The sequence below is a fragment of the Geotrypetes seraphini genome, chromosome 1 (genome assembly GCF_902459505.1).
Source record: "Geotrypetes seraphini chromosome 1, aGeoSer1.1, whole genome shotgun sequence".
NCBI classification, from domain to species: domain Eukaryota; kingdom Metazoa; phylum Chordata; class Amphibia; order Gymnophiona; family Dermophiidae; genus Geotrypetes; species Geotrypetes seraphini.
The window spans coordinates 38644166-38666634 of NC_047084.1; the positions used below are offsets into that span (position 1 = coordinate 38644166).

Below are 22469 nucleotides of genomic sequence, written 5' to 3' on the forward strand. Positions count from 1 at the left end.
GCGCTGTACATCAAATCATAGAAGAGCTTACAATCTCGTCAAAACAAACTGAATAAGAAGGTGCATCTATACACAGTTCTCAGGTGGGAAAATTACAGAGGGAATGAAAAGACATGTATTTTTAATGGGTATAACTTATGGACAGACTGAATGGACTGTTCAGATCTTTATCTGCCATCATTTACTATGTTACTAAGAAAGATATTGGTGCTTAGCAAGTGGGTTGGAGTTTGGAATTGAAAGCAGCTTCAAAGAAGTGGGCTGAAGAAAAGGGGGGGGGGGGGGGCGCGAGATAATTCTAAACCTAATGAAGCTTATAAAAGAGTATAACTTCTGACTTATGGAAATCACCACAACCATAGCAGAATTCATGCACTACTCTCATGGTCATTACTCACATTATCAACATGCTGCTGGGAGACAGGGGATCATTGCTAATGCTGGTTAAGTACACAGATATATGGTCAGGCCATGCACTAGTGGGATGGGAGCTAGGAGGCATATTCGGGTTGGCTTTGCAGAGAATGAAATTATTCTGAAGACTGAATGAAGGATTACTGAAAGACTAAGAAGTGATGGATACTGAAAAATAGTATACAGGAGTACCTACAGTTCAGTGATACAGTGGAATTAGATATAACGTGGGAAGGCCTAAAGGCAATGATAAAAGAGGAGTGTATATGTAACATGGAGGTCCTGAAAGAAAAAAATAGGGGCGGGAGAAATTAATAAAAAAAATAAGGGATTAGAAAATAAAAATAGTGACAAGTTAGAGTGAGCTTGAGTTTGGAACCAAACAGAAGGAACACAAAGAATGCAAACAAAATTTGAGTAGAAATACAGTAATTAAACTAAAGGGAGACCAATTGGAGATGTTATACAGGAAAGAGGAAACAAAGGTACAATTCACATACTATCAAAATTTGTATACAATAAGTATTAAGAATGGCCTTACTGGATCAGAAAAATGGTTCATCTAGCCCAATAGCTCATCAATCACATTTGTCTGACAAGACCTGCCTCTTGTAAAACCATGCTGCTTTGAGTCCTGCAGTCTATTCAATTCTAGAAATCTCACTATCCTCTGTTTAAGAAGTGTTTCCATTAGTTTACTCATTACCAAGGTCAAACTAACTGGCCTGTAAGTTCTAACCTCCTCCTTACTTCCACTCTTGTGCAAGGGGACCACATCCGCCCTTCTTTAGTCCTCTGGAACCACACCAGTCTCTAAAGAAGCATTAAAAAGATGAGACAATGGAGCCGCCAGAACCTTTCCGAGTTCCTTGAGTACCCTGGGATGTATGCCATCAGGCCCCATTGCCTTGTCTATTTTTAATTTAGCTAACTTCTCACGAACACCATCTTCTGAGAATCTTTCTGGATCTACTACACTTCTATTTCCATTTGCGTTTGTTTTCTGCGGTCCTACCCCTGAGGCTTTTGTCTATGAACACAGAACAGAAATAATTGTTATGCAGTTCAGCCTTGTCCTTATCGGTTTCTGCATATTTGTCCTCTTCACCCTTAAGCCTCACTATGCCATTTTGGCACTTCTTCCTATCACTTATATTTCTAAGAAACGTTTTGTCTCCCAATTTTACCATATCAGCTATCTTTTCTTCCATTTGTATCTTTGCTTTTGACAGTTTTTCATAGCTTTTCCATATATTTTTGCCTGTCTCTCTCTTTCTACAACATCTTATAATTCATGAAGGCTACCCTTTTTTCTTTTACCTTTTCAGCTACTGCTTTTGAGAACCAAAGTGGCCTTCTTTTCACCTTTATATACCTTCTTAATATAAAGGTTTGTCGCTTTCATAATAGCTCCTTTCAGTTTAGCCCACTACTTTTCTACTTTGTGCACAAAAAGTTCTTCACCCCTTAAACTGTACTGTTCCCTTGGGTTTTGCAGCCCAAATGCATGACCTTATATTTCTTAGCATTAATTCTTAGCTGCCAAATTTCAGACCACTCTTCAAGGTTCGCTAGGACCTTCCTCATATTATTCACACCATTAGAGGTGTCTATTCTATTGCAGATTTTGGTATCATCCGCAAAGAAGCAAATCTTACCCGACAGCCTTACAGCAATATCGCTTACAAAAATGTCAAAAAGAACAGGCCCAAGAAATGAAGCTGATAGTACACCACTGGTAACATCCCTTTCCCTCAGAGTAAAAAAGATCAGTTTGCCTTGCTAGAATACTTGAGAATGTTATGAGAGATGCATTGGGATTGGGCAAGGGGGAAGAAGGGAGGCGCTGGGGCATCTAGTCAAAAAGTATGTTGTGACATATGTCTGTCTGTTATGGAAAATAAAAATGTTAGAAAAACAAGGGTAAAAGAGTATTTAGGAAGGGAAATGTTTATGGGGGTAGAGAAATAAGTGGTACTGCATAGTACTAACTGGAGAGTGATCTAGGAGGTTATATCAGAATACCTCAATGTTAGCAAACAATGATATGGCAAAGAGGTGGTTAAGACAAGGACTGCCTACTGTCACCCATAGAACCAGGCAGATTGAGTGCTGCACTCAATTTTAAAGGATACAATTAATGAACAGACTAGATGTAATTCAGTGGATAACTATGTTGAGAAGTCAGCATAAACTTTATCAGGTAAAATTTAAAAGTCCTAAATATGTATACATTAGAGAAGAGGAGAAAATGACAGAGATATGCGAGTACAACATAGACAAGATGCAGGCTGCTGTTTTTACTTTGTTCGTTCTCATTGTGTTTTGCTGCAGACCATTTGGATTTTTTTTTTGTTTTTATTTTAGTACAACATCAACAACAGAACCATTCAGTTTCGCCCACTGTAAAATTATTTCCTCACTCGCACACATTTTCCCCTATTTACAAACAAACAAACAAAAAAAATCACCCCAAGCTTAGAATCTTATTTTTGAGGCATTTCTCGGTCAAAAAAATCTATTTTTTTTTTTACCCAAGTTTCAAGTTCAAGTTTATTAAATTTTTGTTATGTACGCAATATCAAAAGCTTCAAAGCATATAACATTTTAAAAATGGGGGGCAGAACAAAACTCTTTTTACATAGTTACAGTCAAATTTTATCCATTCTAATACATAACTGGTACAGAAGGTGAAGGGGATGTGTATATAATAATAATAATAATAATTTTATTCTTATATACCGCCGAAGCCGTGGTAGTTCGAGGCGGTTTACAACAAAGAAGAGCTCACAATCAGCGAATATAGGTACAGTGTAAGATCATCAAAATACAGGATAGCATGATACAGAGGTGAAGCAAGAGAGATCTTGGGAACACTTCGGTTGGAGATGGAGAGGTAGGGCTTAAGAGGACGGTTACAAATTGTTTGAACAAGTTTGTTTTTACAAGTTTTCTGAAACTTAGGTAGGAAGAGGAGTGCGTGATAATGTTACCCAACCAATCGTTCATTTGACCTGCTTGGAAAGCGAGTGTTCTGCTCAGGTATCTTATGTAACGGCAGGCCTTTAGTGTTGGGTGGTTGAATAGATGGACTCTGCGTGTGGGTCTGGATGGACATTCTAGATTGAAATAGGGAATCAAGTACATGGGGGCCAAACCTAGAATGAATTTGAAACAGAGACAGGCAAATTTGAACATCACTCTCGCTTCGAGGGGCAGCCAGTGGAGTTTTTGGTAGTAGGAAGTTAGGTGTTCCCAGTTTTTTAACCTAAAGATCAGTCGGATTGCCGAGTTTTGGATGATTCGGAGTCTTCGAGTGATTTTTTTGAAAGATCCTAGATAAATGATGTTACAGTAGTCGAGTGAGCTTAGAATGGAGGATTGCACCAGTAAGCGGAATGAGACGACATCGAAGTACTTTCTAATAGTTCTTAATTTCCACAATGTTGAGAAGCCTTTTCTGACCAGCAAGTTGGTGTGAGCTTCAAGGGTAAGGTAGCTGTCCAGTTACTCCCAGAATTTTTATTGAATCTGTAATCGGAAAGACTTGACCATTCAAGGAAATTGATGAACCTTTGATTTTGTCATTTGGACTCGCCAGGAAGAATTTGGTTTTTTCTGAATTGAGTTTTAATTTGAATTCGGCCATCCATAGTTCGATTTGCTTTAATATGGATGCCAGGTGGTTCTTTGTCTCAGGGGATAGGTTTGTTAGGGGAAGGACTAAGGTGATGTCGCCAGCATAGATGTAGAATTTGATTTTTAAACTTTGCAATAGGTTCCCCAGTGCGGCAAGGTAAATGTTGAACAGTGTGGGGGATAGGGGGAGCCCTGCGGGACTCCACACGAGTTTACCCAGCTGAAGGAGTAAGTGTTGTCGCTGTAAACTTGGTAAGATTGTTTGCTCAGAAAACCCTGGAACCATTTTAACACATTACCAGAGAGACCGATTGACTCCAAACAATCCATAAGAATAGTATGATCAACTAAGTCTAAGGCACTGCTTAGATAGAATTGCAGGACCAGTGCACTTGAGCCCTGGCTAAGCTGTGGAGGGAATCTAGCAGTGAGGCGATGACAGTTTCAGTGCTGTACCCGAACGAAAACCTGATTGGTAGTCATTTAGCATGCTGAATTTGTCCAGATAGGTTACTAAGTCCTGGTTGACCAGGCCTTCCATCAACTTTACAAAGGGAATGTTTGCGATGGGTCTGTAATTTGAAGACAATTTGATTGATTCTTTGGGATTTTTTACTATCGGGGTGATCAGGATCTGGCCTAGGGTCTCTGGAAAAGTACCTGACCGTAGAAGGGAAGAAAGCCAGGTGTATAACTTGGCTTTGAAGGTGACCGGGGTAAATTTCATCACATTAGGAGGGCAACAGTCTTTGCAATAGGAATCAGCATATTTTGAGTAGAACTTGCAAAATTGTTGCCAGGTGGGGGTGGTAAAAGTGTTCCAGATCATATCTAATCTAGGTTCGTCATTGAGTTGAGCAACTGGGTAGTTCAGATGGTTGGATGTGGGGACCGAAAGGGTGGATCTCAGGTTGGAGATTTTATTGATGAAGAATTCGGCTAGGGCATTGGCTGAAGGTAGGGAGTCTAAGGTAGGGCAGGATAAGGTCTGAATGTCGTAAAGATTATTAACTAGTTTGAAAAGATTTTTGATGTCTGTATTTGGAGAACTGATTTTTTGTGCGTAATAGTTAGTGCGTTAGTTGTTATGAGTTTTTTATACTCTTAATTTCGTTCTCCAATTCACTCTCTCTTGACTATCTCCAGATTTCAGCCATAATCTTTCAAGTTTTCATAACTCCTGTTTCGCCGTTCCTAGTTCGGCGTCACACCAGCCGTCCAGATTATTGTTTCTCAGTTTCCTTGATTTTATGGGGGCCATTTTGTTTAGGATCTGCATACTCAAGTTGGTCCAGGAATCTGCCGTAAATGAGTCAGGATCTGGGTTGGCCGCGATGTCGTAGTGTGACCACAATTCCACCGGATTTACTAAGCCTCTTGTGGCTACCACTTTTTTGGTCCTTTTAGCCACCTTGGGATTGGATGGGGAGCATCTTTCTTGCCAGCTAAGTTGGAAGTTGCATAATTGGTGGTCTGACCATAAGGAATCAGTCCAAATGGCTTGCTCCCAGAGAATTTTTGGGTAGACTTGTTCTTTGGAGGAGAAGGTTACTAGGTCTAGTTGGTGACCTTTTTGATGGGTCTTTTCTGGGTTCGGCACGAAGAAGTTTAATGAAGTGATGAAGGATAGTAAGTCTTTGGGGTCAGTTTGCTCTACCTGTTTTAGGTGAATGTTCAGATTGCCGATCAGTAGGTTGTAGGGACCTGTAATTGAGTTAGTGAGGAGGAATTCAGAGAAGTTGTCTTTGGCGGTGGGCCATTTCTTGGGAGGGATATAAAATAGCATTATAATTAGGCCTTCTTCTAACTGGGCCGACTGGAGTTTACAGGAAAGAATTTCGAGATCCGTTAAGGATTTTGAGGCTAAGATGATGGACTCAAATGAATCTTTTGCTATGATGGCTAGTCCTCCCCCTCTTCCCCAGGTTCTAGGATGAGATATAATTTTATACCCCGGTGGGAGACACTCACGAATTATGATATCATTGTCGGAGATCAACCATGTTTCGGTTAAAAGAACAAAGTCAGAGTTGGTCTCCTCAAGCCAATCTTTAACCAGCTGTGATTTGTTCCTGATAGATCGGATGTTTAAGTAGAAATCTTGGACCTTTTGGTGGTGGGGGGAGTTGGCAGGAGCTGAGTAGGGAACTTTCCTCAATGATCGGTGTTTTTTATTGTAAGGTCTCTTTGATTTTCGTGAGGGGGGAACAACCGGGATTTGGAAAGGGCCCCCTTCAGGGCAGTCATAAATGAAGATGGGTGGACATGTAGGGTTCTGGGTTGGTAGGGCGAGGCCTTAAGAGGATTGGAATTGGGGTAGAGTGAAGTGCCTCAGTTAACCAGCTTTTGTAGCAGGACCAGTAAAACATAAGAAATAGTGTTAGATAGTAGTGTAATGAAGCCATCATGAGTTGAGTGATTCAGCAGCATTTAGGATAGCTTTGCTTGGAATAGATAATGGGTAATAGAGACCATGCAAGATACTTATCAGTTTGTCCCAGTTTTTTCTCTTAGCAATGGCTTTAGTAATTGAAGAGATTTTTTTTTTTTTTTTAACATTTATACATATGCACAGTACATGCAGTTTTCTCACCATCCAGCAACAACAAAAAAATGTAACTACCTCTGCATAAGCCATCGCCATGGACAGAAGAGGTCTTTGACAGAAAAGTTTTCTCTCTCTCTTTTTTTTTTTTTTTTTTTTTAGAGAAAACCCATCAAAAATAAAACCGAATTACTAAACTTGAAAGAAAACATAGAATAGAAAATAAGACGTGAAGCAGGAAGGCAATAAAAACTGAATGGAGTTCAATGAAAACAAACATTTACTCCGCTGAAAATGAAGAACTGAGGGGCTCGAGCTGGCATCGGGCGGGAAGGCACTCGCAAAGTTTTTCAACTTAAAGTAACAGTTCACTTGCCAACTGTCCATAATGGGCTCTGTGGATTACGTCACCCATATGTGAGAATATGCTGCCTGCTTGTCCTAGGATAAATGCAAGTACAACATCTCAAAAACAAATGCTGTGCAAAACAGACAAACATTTTTTTTAAAGACACAAATTTCCAAAACAATCTCATAATAGAAGTCTGGAGCAAAAACATTTCCTCTCAAAAACAATGATGCAAGAGGGATATATATGAGAGTTTATGACAAAAATAGGATCAATTTAAGAAAGGGCAGGACAAAAAGAATATTTGATAGTAAAAATGTAAGCATAAGGTTACTAGGCAGGTGGGTGGGTGTGGTACTGTTTCTGTGTGTTTACTACAATTATAAAATATGTTACCTAAGACCTTTTACAAAACTATCAAAACTAATTTCAGGCCTCCCTCCATATTTGCAGGTTTGGCATTCGCAACTTTGGTTATTTGCGAGTGTTCCATCAATACATTGAGCTACATAGAGACAGCATTAGGTAAGTCTTAACACGGATGTGTGCCTGAAAGTGGTAATTGTTGAGCAGACAAAATGAAAAAGCAGAAAGACAATTTGGAAAAAGAAATAAAAAGGAAAAAAATGGCGAGGAGGAAAGTAATTTAAATGAAAGCAAACTAGGGATGGTGAGAAAACTGTGTGTATTGTGTATATGTATAAATGTAAAAAAACCAGAATGTTGGGTATTATCAAAAAGGGCATCACAACCAGGACGAAGGAAGTCATCATGCCGCTGTATCGTACAATGGTGCGCCCGCATCTGGAGTACTGTGTCCAGTACTGGTCACCGTACCTCAAAAAGGACATGGCAATGCTTGAGGGAGTCCAGAGAAGAGCAACTAAATTGATAAGAGGTATGGAAAACTTTTCTTACGCTGACAGGTTGGAAAAGCTGGGGCTATTCTCCCTGGAAAAGTGGAGACTTAGAGGAGACATGATAGAAACCTTTAAAATCCTGAAAGGCATAGAGAAGGTAGACAGGGACAGATTCTTCAAACTATGGGGAACCACAAGTACAAGGGGGCACTCGGAGAAATTGAAAGGGGACAGGTTTAGAACAAATGCTAGGAAGTTCTTCTTTACTCAGAGGGTGGTGGACACATGGAACGCGCTCCCAAAGGTTGTGATAGGGCAGAGCACGCTACTGGGGGTTCAAGGAAGGTTTAGATAAATTCCTGAAGGATAAGGGGATTGAGGGGTACAGATAAAAAGTAGAGATAGGTTATAGGAAAGTCAGGGACCACTTAACAGGTCATGGACCTGATGGGCCGCTGCGGGTGTGGACCGCTTAGCGCAATGGACCTCTGGTCTGACCCAGTGGAGGCAACTTCTTATGTTCTTATTACTAAAGCCATTGCTAAAGATGGTAATGGTCATGCATTTGGCTGCAAAAACCCGAGGGAATGGTACAATTTAGGGGGTGAAGAACTTATGTGTAAGACAGAAGAGCAGGACTTGGGTGTGACTGTATGTGATGATCTTAAGTTGGGCATACAGGTTGAAAAGGGGACAGCGAAAGCTAGAAGGATGCTATGTTGCATAGGGAGAGTTATGGCCAATAGGAAAAAGGAGGTATTGATGCCCCTGTATAAGACTTTGGTGAGACTTCACTTAGAATAGTGTGTGCAATTCTGGAGATTGCACCTTAAAAAAAGATATAAAAAGGATGGAGTCGGTCCAGAGGAAAGCTACTAAAATGGTGCATGGTCTTTGTCTAAGGCGTATGGGGACAGACTTAAAGATCTCAATCTATATAAGAAAGGTGGGAGAGGAGAGATATGATAGAGACGTTTAAATACCTACATGGCATAAATGCACATGAGTAGAGTCTCTTTCATTTGAAAGGAAGCTCTGTAATAAGAAGGCATAGGATGAAGTTAAGAGGAGTAATCTAAGGAAATACTTTTTTTACAGAAAGGGTGGTAGATGCATGGAACAGTCTCCCGGTAGAGGCGGTGGAGACAGACACTGTTTCTGATACCAAGAGAGCCTGGGATAGGCACATGGGATCTCTTAGAGAGAGGAAAAGATAATGGTTACTGTGGATGGGCAGACTGGATGGGCCATTTGGCCTTTATCTGACATCATGTTTGTATGTTTCTATACACAGAAGAGAGAAAAAACTGGTAAGAAAATTAGCTTATAAACTCATCAGGTAAAAAATAAAATAGATCTTTTGACCGAGAAATGCTTCTAAAATAAGATTCTGAGCTTGGGGTGATTTTTTTCTGTGTTTGTGACTAGGGGGAAATGTGTGTGAGTGAGGAAATCATGTTACAAATAAGCTGCTTACATCACAATGGAGAAAACAAGGCAAGCGCCGAGACTTTACAGTGGGAATGTTCAGTTCCCTGCAACTTTTTTCAAACCACCTTTTCCATCCTGTTGTCAGTTTCAGGTGGAGATTAAGAATTAAAGTCTGGTGGCCCTAAAGTTATTTGTGAATTGTTGGTATTCATAAGGGGGCTGAACCCCTAATCCCTGCAAATATGATGGGAGACTTGTACTCTGTTTTATAATGTTCTGGGTTCAAATTATTTGTTTCGCTCTTTAGTCTAGGTGACGTGTATTTATTGAAACACAATACAAACCGATGGACTCTGGTAACTGCTGCAGTGAGTTACTAGACAGTAGCAGGTCCTGAAGGCTTTCACATTCTGAAATTCCTTCTTCAAGGGTCTCTATATTATTTTTAGAAACATCCAAATAGGTCAAGTGTTTCAACCGGCCCAGGAACTGTGAAAAAGACAAAAGGTTATTAGTAGGTTATCAAACTATCTAGGGGAAAAAGGCCTCAAAAGGCCTGTACTCTCTGCTTAGATATCATCACATAGGGGGATCCAAATAAGGGTCAGCAACCCAGAGGTAAAGTTCTTAAGTCTTTTATTGAGTCATGCAAACCAAATACCCAATAGAACCATGTTGTGAAAACATCAGAGGGCATGACTATTGGAGAAGTAAATACTGTCACAGAATCAGTGTCAGCAATACTAGCACTTTTTTAATATCCTAACGGGATCATCTGCTATATGCCCAGAGGTTGAAGAACACTTTCTAGTTAAAGGCTTTTGTTACATATGTGTGCATATACAGTCTCTTCATAAATCACCAAAGTAATTTGTGGAAAGATTGTATGAATACAGATGGAGGCAAAAGCTTGGGATAAGTACAAAGGATCTCTAAGGGAAAAGAAGGTACAGTATAATAGATAGTATAGATCAGTGGTCTCAAACTCAAGCCCTTAGTGGAGCCACATTTTGGATTTGTAGGTACTTGGAGGGCCGCAGAAAAAATAGTTAAAGGAAAGATTTATAAACTATAAAGAGTTTTACCTTATGCAAAATTGTCATTAAGTATTTTTTCTGCGGCCCTCCAAGTACCCTATTTTTTCTGCAGCTCTCACATTTAAAGGTTAATATCTTTCCTTTCTCAAAACTGACACATTTCAATCACTATATTGAAAATAAAATCATTTTCCCTACCTTTGTTGTCTGGTGACTTTATTTTTCTGTGCATTAAACTATGTTTCCAGGGTCTTCTTGTCCTTTGAATGGTTTTCTCTCCGTCTTCACTTTCTGCCTTGCATCCATCTTTGGCATTAACTTAATATTCAATTTTTCTGCTTTCTTTTCAAAATCTACATTTGCATGTCTTACCTTCCCTTCTATCTTCTATCTCTCTCTTCTTCTGTCCCTATTTCCATGGTCTGACATCTCTTTCTTTCCTTTCTCTCCCTCCCTCCTTCCTTCCTTCCTTTCCCCTGGTCTGGCATCTGTCTCCTTCCCACCCCCAACTTTTTATTTCTTTCACCCTGCCCTCTTCTTTCTTTATCTCGCTATCCATGCCCCTATTCTTTCTATATGTCTGTCTTTCTCTCTCTCTCTGTGCCCCCTTTCTTTCTTTTTTCTTTCTCCATGCCCGCCCTTTCTTTCTGTCTTTCTCTCTCCATGCCCCGTTTCCCTTCTTTCTTTCTGTCTCCCTTTCCCCCTTTCTTTCTTTACTTCTCCCTGCCCTCCCCCAAGCCACCACCATTGGGGAACAGGCCACCGCCACCACAATCGGGGAACAGGCCAGCGCCGAGGTCTTAACTTTCCCTGCTTATCTTCCCCAGCGCGGGGCCGACCAATTCTAACATCGGAGAGGAACTTCCGAGCCAGCCAGGCAGCGATTGGCTGGCCCGGAACTTCCTCCCTGTTAGAATTGACATCGGGTGGCGAGAATTGGTCGGCTCCAATCTGGGGAAGATATGCAGGGAGAGCTAAGACCTCGGGCGCTGGCCTGTTCCCCGATTGCGGTGGCTTGGGGGAGGGCAGTGGGAAGGGAAGCAGATTGGGGACCCCTGCTTTAGGCAAGGACAGATTGCGGGCTGCAAAATAGTCCCTGGGGGGGGCCGCGTGTTTGAGACCACTGGTATAGATGGATAGGCTTCTTTAAAAAGAGAATTTATAATTTTATAATATCAATAAATACTTTAAAACTGTGACTGAGTTCAAAGAAGCGTGGGATGAACACAGAGGATCTAGAATCAGTAAATAATATTAAAAATTGAACTAAGGCCAGTACTGGGCAGACTTGCACGGTCTGTGTCTGTATATGGCCGTTTGATGGAGGATGGGCTGGGGAGGGCTTCAATGGCTGGGAGGGTGTAGATGGGCTGCAGTAGGTTTAACGGAGATTTTGGCAGTTGGAACCAAAGCACAGTACCGGGTAGATCTTTGGATTCCTGCCCAGAAATAGCTAAGAAGAAAAAATTGTCATTTCTTTAATAAAACATTAACTATTTTTTCTGCGGTTCTCCAAGTACCTACAAATCCAAAATGTGACCTGCAAAGGGTTTGAGTTTGAGACCACTGCTCTAGAGCCATTCACAGCCTCAGAATGAACTTGAATTCAACTTTCTAGTCTTGTTTTACTGTTGAGAGACTCTTAAGCACTACTTTTATCTACTTTGATAAAATTAAAATTATGATTAAAAAGCATTTTTTAAAAAAAATTTTAAGCAAAGTGAAAGCTTACCCCTGGTATGAATATCAACCTATTTCCATCCATCCATAGCTCCTTCAACCCACTCAGTTGCTCAAGTACTTCAGGCTATGGAAAAAGAAAGGAAAAAAAAAAGAAAAGCAAAACTTATGTTAAAACTGCTGTGGTATTCAACAGAGGACCTGTTCGGCTATTACTCCAGTATGAGAGGAAATCTATAATGTAAAATACAATAAAGTTAAAAATGGTACTTGGAACTAATATTGATTTTAGAGGGGAGTAGTCCTAGAAGTTGGATATATAATTCTTTAACCTGTCTCAAACCTACATACACACACACACACTGAGGAGCCAAATCCGAAATTTTTATTTCTTTAAATTTCCATTTGTGCAATTTTTATAGATTAAATGATCTAACAAAAGCACTTTACATCTTTATAAACAAAACATAAAACAATCTCATCCAAACTGAAATCCTCACTGGCTCTAAAAAACTTATCCTAAACCACTAAGAAATGTATCAGTACCAGCTAGATTATGATTCATTCCTCATTTAACATCACTTTTCCCCTTAGTTGCTTGCCAATATAAAGGAACACAAAGGAATAACAAGCAGTTCTGAGTTGTTTTGATTGCTATTTGGGATGTTTTGAAAGAGGCAAAAGCTAGAAATGTGAAGCATGCAGGTGTGGAGACACCATAGCCTTTCTTATCAGGTTTCATCTATCTGTGGCCAAGCCTGTAAATTAGAGTTTAGTTTCCCTGTCACATGAATTTTACAGTATTTGTATTCCTTGTGCTTCCACCCCAAACACATTTACAGTACTCTGGTTAGGCCAGGACCAGATATCGCAGCCTTCCTTGAACCTGCACAACCCTTATGACCTTTTATTTTTCTCTCCTTGTTAAATCATGTTGTCTGAACCATACTGCCTTGGTTTCCACTTCCTCTTTCATAACATTATCTTTTTATGAAAAGAATGCTAAACTTATGATTTGGAATACCTATTCACTTCTCTTAAAAAGACAGAACTAAGTTTACTAAAGCATATTTCAGTACTTTACTACTACTACTACTACTACTACTACTATTTTTAGAATGTTTTCAGACATATGCAGTGCTGTACAAAGTCACAAAGGAGATTGTAAGCTCTTTCGAGCAGGGACTACCTAAAAAAAACAGACAAGACAGACAAACAGGATGCCAGGGTGGGGGATACAGTTAGGGGGAAGTAGGGTTTTGGATTGGAAGCTATATCAAAAAGGTGGGTTTTCAGTCTGTTTTTAAACAAGGGAAGGGGTGTGACGGACAAGCTCAAGTACTTTGTTCCAGGCATATGGGGCAGCCAGATGAAAGGAACGAAGTCTGGAATTGGAGGAGAAGGGTACAGATAAAAGCAGCTTATCTGAGGAATGGAATTCTGATTGAGGCATATAAGAAGAGATGAAAGATACTGATGGGGTGCAGCATGAACACACTTGTAGGTTAGTAATAGGAGTTTGAACTGTATGCAGAGGCAGATAGGGAGACAGTGAAGTAATTTGAGGAGAGGAGTAAGGTGAATGTAGCAAAGTTGGCAGTAGACAAGTCATGCAGCTGGAGGAGAGGCGGTTCAGCGGGAGACCTGTTAGAAATAGATTGTAGTAGTCTAAGTGTGAGATTATAAGTGTGTTGGCAAGGGCCCTGGTATTTTGCTCAGAAAGGAAGAGGCAAATTTTGGTGATGTTGTAGAGATAGAAGATGGAAATTTTATGACGGGAGTGGACTAAATGGATTGTAGTGGCGGCTGAGAACCGCAAAACTTGAGAGATACTAAGTACTCTGTTCTCCTCTATTGGATGCCATGGTGGATGAGACTTTGAATAAGTTAAGCTTTTTCTACTTTTCATTCTTTAGATATGTAGTACAATTATTAAATACTTTGAGAAAATATTATAGTAACATTTTTTAAAGATTACTACATATAAGTGATGTTTTTCTGACGAGGATATGTCATCTTGCCTCAATATTGAATTAAACCTAATTGAGACAAGTTTGTCTGGGGGTATTCTTTATTGTTTTGAATCCCTTGTGGACACTCAGGTCTTTTCTCCATTTTTTGTGCTCCATTAGGATGATTTAAAGCAGGGGTGTTCAACCTTTTGGCTTCCCTGGGCCGCATTGGCCGAAAAAAAAATTTCTGGGGCTGCACAAACACTAACACTAGCTGATGAGCCAAAAAAAGGTTGAGCAGGTCCCAAATTTGCAATCACTAATATAGAAGATGTATGTATCTAATATTAAACCTTCATTAAAGGGACACTGTGGAGAGGAACCCAAAAAAGCAGTACTACTTATCCGGACTGAGTGATTCTCCACGTACACCGCTGACAGTGGGAGCAGCCACAGGCTTCCACATCCCCATTCTGATGAGCAGGGATGCACGCTCCTGGTTCTCTCCCATTCACTTCTATTACAGCTACGGTGAGCCTCTTCAGAGGTGAGCTTCATCAGAGCGGGGATGCTGAATCAGCTGTCAGCAGTGCATGTGGAGGATTGTTTAATCAGGGTAAATATTACTGCTTTTTTGGGCCTCCCACTTTGAGCTTAGGCTCCCTCAAAATGAATATCTGCCCTGCTGTAGCTAGTAGGGATCCCCAAGCCTCACCAACTGACGGCCACCTCCTCCCCCTCCAACTTTCCAAGTTCTGCAAATGGCAGCAATATTGCAGAGCTGCTGCCTGCCCTCCTCCCTGCGGCTTTCATGCATGCATGAAAGCAGGGGCAGCTTGATGATATTGCCATTGGATGCAAAGCTTGCAGATTTTGAGTTGCCAGACTGGAGGAAGATGTCTTCAGTTAGGAATCCCCACTAGCTCAAGTATTTATAAATTGCACTCAGGCAGAGAGAAACTTTGGTGCCCATCCACTAATTTTGGGCTCCAGTCCCTCTCCCAAATCAGCTGTATATGACTAAGCCAATGAATACAAAAATAATTGTGATGCACATATCCCAAAGCTAACATATTCCAGTTAATAAATTCAAAACAATTTTTTCTACCTTATTGTCTGGATGTTTTGTTTTTCCATTATCTTGGTCCCAGTTTCTCTTTCTGCTTTTTCTCTATCTTCAACTGATTCTTTTTCCCATGTCTGTTAATTTTTTTTCTCCTCTTCTCTCGTTCCATTTCCTTCTTATGCCTGTCTCCAACGTATTGATTTTTCCCTTTCAGCTTTCTTAAGTTTTTCTTTTCTGCCTTTGTCTACTCAAATCTTGCCTTCTTTCTCACCCTTCTTCTTTTTAAATGTTCAGCTATCTCTCAATTCTCCATCTTCTCTCAGTCTCTAGCTCTCCCATTTTCCATCTCACTCCTTTCTCAGCCTTCTATTCCCTTCTATCTACTCCCTATTACCACATTTCTACCACTGTACTCACTGCTCTCACTCATCTTGTCATCTCCATTTTGACCTCATCCACATGGCTCACCACTTTCAGAATCCCCCTCTCTCTCTCTCCACTGGTCAGGCTATAATTCTCTGTCCCTTTCTTTCCATCCCCTAGCATCATCTTATCCCAGCTCTCTTCTCTCCTGCCCATCCATGGTTCCATCTCTCCTCCTCTATCTCCATGGTCCAACATTTTGCTCCCTCTCTTTTTCTTCTTCCCTCCCCCCTTGATGCTGAATGAAATGGAGAAAAAAAAAAGAGAGAGATGCTGCTTCTCTCTGCCTTCCATCCACAGGCCTAACATTTCTCCCTTCCATCCCCAGATCCAACTTCTCTCCCTTTCTCTTCCCAACTGCCCCCATCCCATCTCTTCCCCTGCCTGCCTCCCTTCCCCAGGTCCACCATTTATTTCTTTCTCTTCCCAACAGTTCTCCCTCAAATATCTCTTTCCCTCTTCCTCCACACTACCCCAGGTCCAACTGCTGTCCCTTCAGCCCATTACCTACCATCTCTCTCTCTGTCCTCTGTTTCTGGTTCCATAAGCTCTCCCCCCACGCCCAATCTGGTACTTCTTTTAATACCCTCCCCCCACCCCCCAAAAAGGTCCAGGAGGCTTCCTCGGCCCAGCATGTTCGCCCTCTTCTCCCTGCGCCCATGCATCTCTACCTCACTCCTCTCCCACCACCATGTTCAATAATTCTCTCTCTGTCTCCATCCCTCCTCTCTCTGCCCAACAGTTCTCCTCTTTCTTTATCTCCCCAATTGCACCATCTCTTTCCCTCTCTCAGACACCCAATTCTCCCTTTCTATTATCTCCCTCACCTCTGGCATCTCTTTCCTTCACTCCCTCCATTCTTCCATCTTATGGCTCATGCTCCCCTCTATCTTTCCCTTCATTCTGTCTCCTTCACTGCTGCCCCCAGCCCTCTCTGCCTTCTCCTAAAGGGCTAACCGCTGCTGGTGTCTGTAACTCCCAGTTCCAAAGCTCATTGATTTTAAAGATTATTTTAGCACAGGGGACAAGCTTGGATCATTATGAGACTGGAGAAGAGAGGGCTTAGTCCCTGAAGTTCCCTCAAATCTATGAGCTGTACAGAAGGAGGGGAGGGAGGGAAGGTGGTGGGGAGAATGAATGAACTCTGCGCTGCCCTTCGGGACTAGAAACCACTGGATGGGCTTCTCTCTGCAAGACGCATGCGGCCCCGCTCACGCTCGAGGGTGATGCGGTGTTTTCCTCTGCCGCCCCCAGGTGTTTACCGTCTTGCCTGCTTCCTCCTCCATATTCCTGCAGCGTTCACTCAAAGCCGTAGGCAGCGGCTTCCACGCGCCTCCTGCGGCTGATCTGGAAGCGTATCCTCTGACGTCACGACGTCAGAGGGAACACTTCCGGGTCAGCCGCAAGAGGCACATAGGATCTGCTGCTCGCGGCTTTGAGCAAACGCTGCAGCAAGACGGAGGAGGGAGCTGGCAAGACAGTAAACACCCGGGGGCGGCAGAGGAAAACACCACATCACCCTCGAGCGTGAGCAGGGCCGCACAAAATACTTCACAGGGCCGCATGCGGCCTGTGGGCTGGACATCTCTGATTCTAGTGTGCAGCATGGTGAATTATGTTTTGAATGCTTGTCATATAGTAGAGATAGAAGCGACAGACTTTAGCAGTCTGTTGGATGTATGTAGAAAATGAGAGGTCAGAGTCGAAGACAACTCCAATGCTGTGAGCAGAGGAGACGAACGATAATAGTATTATTTACAGAGATGGAAAACAGAGGAAGAGGATCAGGAGGTTTTGTACAGAATATTAATTGAGAGAATATTCCAAATTTTAGCTCTTAGATATGGGAAAGAATATGACAACATAGTCTTAGATTTCAGGATTTCAACAGATAGAAACCCAAGATTTAATTTTTCAAAAAAAATCCAGAATTTGAATGTTATGTTACTAAAGCATTTGAGAGGTCTTCTGAGTTGAGGCCATACAAAGGTTATGAACTAAGCATGACACCTTAAACTCAACATGTGAGTTTACATGGGAAGCCAATGTAAGCTTTTCAGTAGATATATAGCATGCTCAAATTTAGATAATCCAAAAATCAGTCTTGCCACCGTATTCTTAAGAAATTGTAACTTCTTTAATAGTTTCTTTGAAACTCCCTCATAAAAGAATTTCATTAATCCAATTGTAATAATATTATTTTTGCCAGTATTCTACAACTCTCTTTATTTAAGGAAAATCTGATAACTCTAAAGCATATAAGAATTTTTTTTTTTCCATTATCCAAAAAATGCCCAGTACTCCTGACTTTTAAGAACATAAGAATTGCCGCTGCTGGGTCAGACAAATGGTCCATCAAGCACAGTAGCCCGTTCTCACGGTGGCCAATCCAGGTCACTAGTACCTGGCCAAAAACCAAGGTGAAGCAATATTTCATGCTACCGATACAGGGCAAGCAGTGGCTTCCCCCATGTCTTATGTCAATAACAGACTATGGACTTTTCCTCCAGGAACTTGTCCAAACCTTTCTTAAAACCAGCTACGTTATCTGCTCTTACCACATCCTCTGGCAACGCGTTCCAGAGCTTAACTATTCTCTGAGTGAACATAAGAACATAAGCAGTGCCTCTACTGGGTCAGACCAGGGGTCCATCATGCCCAGCAGTCCGCTCACACGGCAGCCCATCAGGTCCAGGGCCTGTTAGTAACCCTCTATTTATATCCTTCTATCCCCTTTTCCTTCAGGAAATTGTCCAATCCCTTCTTGAACTCCAATACTGTACCCTGTCCTATCATGCCTTCTGGAAGCGCATTTCAGGTGTCCACCACCCGTTGGGTGAAGAACTTCCTAGCATTGGTTCTGAATCTGTCCCCTTTTAATTTTTCCGAATGCCCTCTCGTTCTTGTAGTTTTCGAAAGTTTGAAGAATCTGTCCCTCTCCACTTTCTCTATGCCCTTCATGATTTTGTTAAGTCTCTATCATATCCCCTCGAAGTCTCCACTTGTCCATGGAAAAGAGCCCCAGTTTCTCCAATCTTTCAGCGTATGACAGATTTTCCATACCTTTTATCAAATGTGTCGCTCTCTTCTGAACCCTCTCGAGTATCGCCATATCCTTCTTTAGGTATGGCGACCAATACTGAACGCAGTACTCCAGATGCGGGCGCACCATCGCCCGATACAATGAAAGGATAACTTCTTTCGTTCTGGTTGTAATACCCTTCTCAATTATACCTAGCATTCTATTCGCTTTCTTAGCGGCCGCTGCGCACTGTGCCGATGGCTTCATGGTAGTGTCCACTATTACCCCCAAGTCTCTTTCTTGGGTAATCTCACTCAGTGACAGCCCTCCCATTGTGTAGCTGTACCTCGGGTTTCTGTTCCCTACGTGCAAGACTTTACATTTCTCTACATTAAACTTCATCTGCCATCTCGTCGCCCACTCCCCTAGCTTGTTCAGGTCCCTTTGTAAATCTTCGCAGTCCTCTCAATTGGTTTTAAAAGTATTTCCCTGTAACTTCATCGAGTGCCCCATAGTCTCTGCAATTTTTGACCGAGTGAAAAATCGATCCACTTGTACCCATTCTACTCCACTCAGGATTTTGTAGACTTCAATCATAACTCCCCTCAGCCATCTCTTTTCCAAGATGAAGAGCCCTAACTATTTTAGTCTTTCTTCATACGCGAGAAGTTCCATCCCATTTATCATCTTGGTAGCTTTTCTTTGAAACTTTTCAAGCGCCACTATATCTTTCTTGAGATAAAGAGAACAGAATTGAACACAATACTCCAGATGAAATCACACCATGGAGTGATACAGGGACATTATAACATTTTTAGTCTTGTTAACCATCCCTTTTTTAATAATTCCTAGCATCCTATTTGCTTTTTTGGCCACTGCCACACATTGGGCTGAAGATTTCATCATATTGTCTACAATGACACCCAGATCCTTTTCTTGGGCGCTAATCCCCAAAATGGACCCTAGCATCCGGTAACTGTGATTCAGGTTATTTTTCCCAATGTGCTGAAGGCTTCCAGTAATATCCCTGGTATAAGAGCTCGTGCATTTAGGAACTCTCCAGTATGCCAATGCCCAAATAAAAAAGGACACCAAAAGGAACTCACTTCCCCTCCCTACCCCCATATGAAAATAGTTGCAGCAATTTTTCATTAAACAGCATTGAACAACTATACACAACGTTTGCAAGAATAGAGCAGACAGATCCTAAGAATACTCCCGATTACGTTTGCAAGAATAGAGCAGACAGATCCCAAGAATACTCCCCAACTACATTTGCAAGAATAGAGCAGACAGATCCCAAGAATACTCCCCACACCAGTCTTCTAGATTGGTCCTGAACTGGTCTAGTAGGACTCAAAGAAAGGACATTAAGAGGTATTAATAAGTTTCACCTTCCTTTTCATCTTGTTAGGCCAGTCCAGACTAGTGGGATGTACAAGAGCAATAACTTAGTGGGAAAGGGAAGACAAGGCACCCCTGGATCACAACCTACCAATGGTCTTGTCACTGCTGGCTGACATATCAATCTCAATGCAGCAATGCCTGAGAGGGAAGACGATACATAGGGGCTGGACTGAACAGGGGTCTTGATGGGCGATATGGGGCAGCATAGGGGAAAGGGAAGAAGATTGAGTAATGGGGAAAGAACACTTTAAAATGCTATTAGAGGGTAGAGAACAGGAGGCAGGGGTGGAGAGAAAAATTGGAAGTCTTCATCCAGAGAAAGGATTTAGACCTTAACAAGGGAAAGGATACAAGCTTGGAGAGAAATGGAGAATGTGGAACCTGAGGAGGGAAACTTTATAATGGAGAATTTTGCACAAGAAAATTATAAGTAAGGTGTGCAGAATTTAGCAGAATTTTCAATTTTTTATGAAAAATCTCCTCAGGAGTAATTTAGTCCAATACTCTGTTTCCAACAGTGGCCAGATCAGGTCTTTAAATTTTCCTCCTATGAGAGTTGTTCCACCCTCTTAATCATTTTGGTTGTCTTTCTTTGTACCTTTTGAGATATAGTGAACAAAACTGCACAAAATACCCAAGGTAAAGTCTCACCATGGAACAATCTGGATGCTAAGGAAAGGGATCTTATATACTGCCTTTCCTGTAGTTACAGCCTACTTACTATACATATTACATACAGGTACTTATTTTGTACCTGGGGCAATGGAGGGGTACATGAATTGCCCATAGTCACAAGGAGCAGCAGTGGGAAATAAGCCCAGTTCCCCTGGTTCACAGGCCACTGCAATAAGTGTTAATACTACTCCTCCACTCCTACTTGAGTTACCATTAGGCTATTCCTCCTTAGAAATGATCTCACTTGTTATACCAACTTCAATCATGTTTTCTTCTAAATTTAAAATATTCAAGTTCACCTATCCCATCAAAAATTTATTCATCTCCCAAAGTAGGCACATCCTGGCTCAAACAAAAAATTTCTGTGTGATTAATTTTCAATCATAATTTGTTTAATTCTTGCAAACTAAGAACTCCCTTTAAATAGGCATTTATGTTTACCTGTATCTTAACTCTGAATATTGTGTGAACTAATTTCAAGCTTCATCATCTCAGCTAGTGGGTGCATGTACAAATTGAACAAAACTAGGGAAAGTGATGAGCCCTACAATCTCCATAGTTCATAAATGTTAAGAACAGTATACTACACTACCATATACACACTCACACACACAAAAAAAATCTTTTCACCTGAAAATACTAAGCACATAGGGTCCTCAAAAATCTTTTTGAAATAATATATACAACAAGATATTGTAGCAGTTTGGATCAAATGCAGGATGGCCAGACATCTGTCTTTCTACAACCTACCCCACCAACAGTACCATCATGACGGTCTCCATAATGAAATCAGTTACAGAAACCAGACTCTCACTCGCTTGTAAAGAACCCATGTCTGTTTTATCATTTTCTCTGCGAAAAATTCCCTAACCCCTATTTGTCAGTTTTAATTTACCATTAATTTGGCATTGTTGCTCAGAAGCTGTGTAGTTCTCCCCCAATCCTTTTGTCTCCTGTTTGCTTGTTCTTGTCTAAGCATTTTAAATTTGTATTCCCTCCTTTCTTAATTGTACTGTATTTACATCGTCTAGAATGTTGATAGGCAATTAATCAAAATTTTTAATAAACCTTGAAACCTTGAACAGCGCTACGTACGTTTAGTAGTAGTAGAAGCAACTTGTGTTTTCTAAGGCTCTTATGAGAGATCTTAATCTCCAAATACCTATTACTTGACACTGTTGTTCGAGTTCAACATCAAGTTACATAAAGCAGCCATTTCACCATCTGCCAATTAAAGGGTTAAATTGTAATCTCTATTAAGCAGGAAGTGTCTCTTACACGTTTAATGTACTGTGCTGCGTATATGTCTAGCATTGTCTTGAAAGCAGTATATACTAATGCTTGAAGTATCGGAAACAAGATTCTGGATCTAGAAGCTGTGACAGAAGAAGAGTTGGATATAGTGGCGATCACAGAGACATGGGATGACTGGGATGTAGTTAAACCGGGCTATAATCTGTTCAGGAAAGACAGGGTAGGAAGAAAAGGAGGAGGAGGAGCGTTATATGTTAAAGAACATATTAAAGTCACACAACTGCAGGATTTGCAGGGCAAAGAAGAGGCACTGTGGATCAATTTGGAAAGAGGGAATGGTGAATATATTTACATTGGTGTGATATACAGGCCTCCTTCACAGACGGAAAAAGTAGATAGAGATTTAATAGTAGACATTCAGAATATATCTAAAACAGGGGAAGTCTTGCTAATAGGTGATTTTAACATGCCAGATGTTGATTGGGGTATCCATATTGCAGGGTCTTCTAAAAGTAAGGAGATTCTGGATTCTCTACAAGAAGAAATGTTCCAGTAGTTGGTAATGGAACCCACACAGAATGGGGTCATACTGGACTTAGTACTTACAAACGGGGAAAGTGTTTCTGATATTACAGTGGGTGATCATCTGGCATCCAATGATCATTGCATGGTACGGATTAATATTAGGATGGGTATAGAGAGGGCTTATTCAAAA

The 22469-nt window shown here is 41.2% G+C and overlaps 1 protein-coding gene across 5 annotated transcripts in view; it reads right to left on the bottom strand.

Annotated features, from left to right (window-relative positions):
- The window catches only part of ERBIN (erbb2 interacting protein), a 516286-nt gene that overhangs the window by 228319 nt on the left and 265498 nt on the right, over window positions 1–22469 (bottom strand). For all 5 annotated transcript variants that reach the window (XM_033930041.1, XM_033930031.1, XM_033930056.1 and 2 more), the window contains 2 exons: window positions 12008–12082; window positions 9583–9727 (listed from right to left, as the gene is read on the bottom strand). In XM_033930041.1, the coding sequence (XP_033785932.1) occupies window positions 9583–9727; window positions 12008–12082 (220 nt within the window). The remainder of the gene's footprint in view (window positions 1–9582; window positions 9728–12007; window positions 12083–22469) is intronic.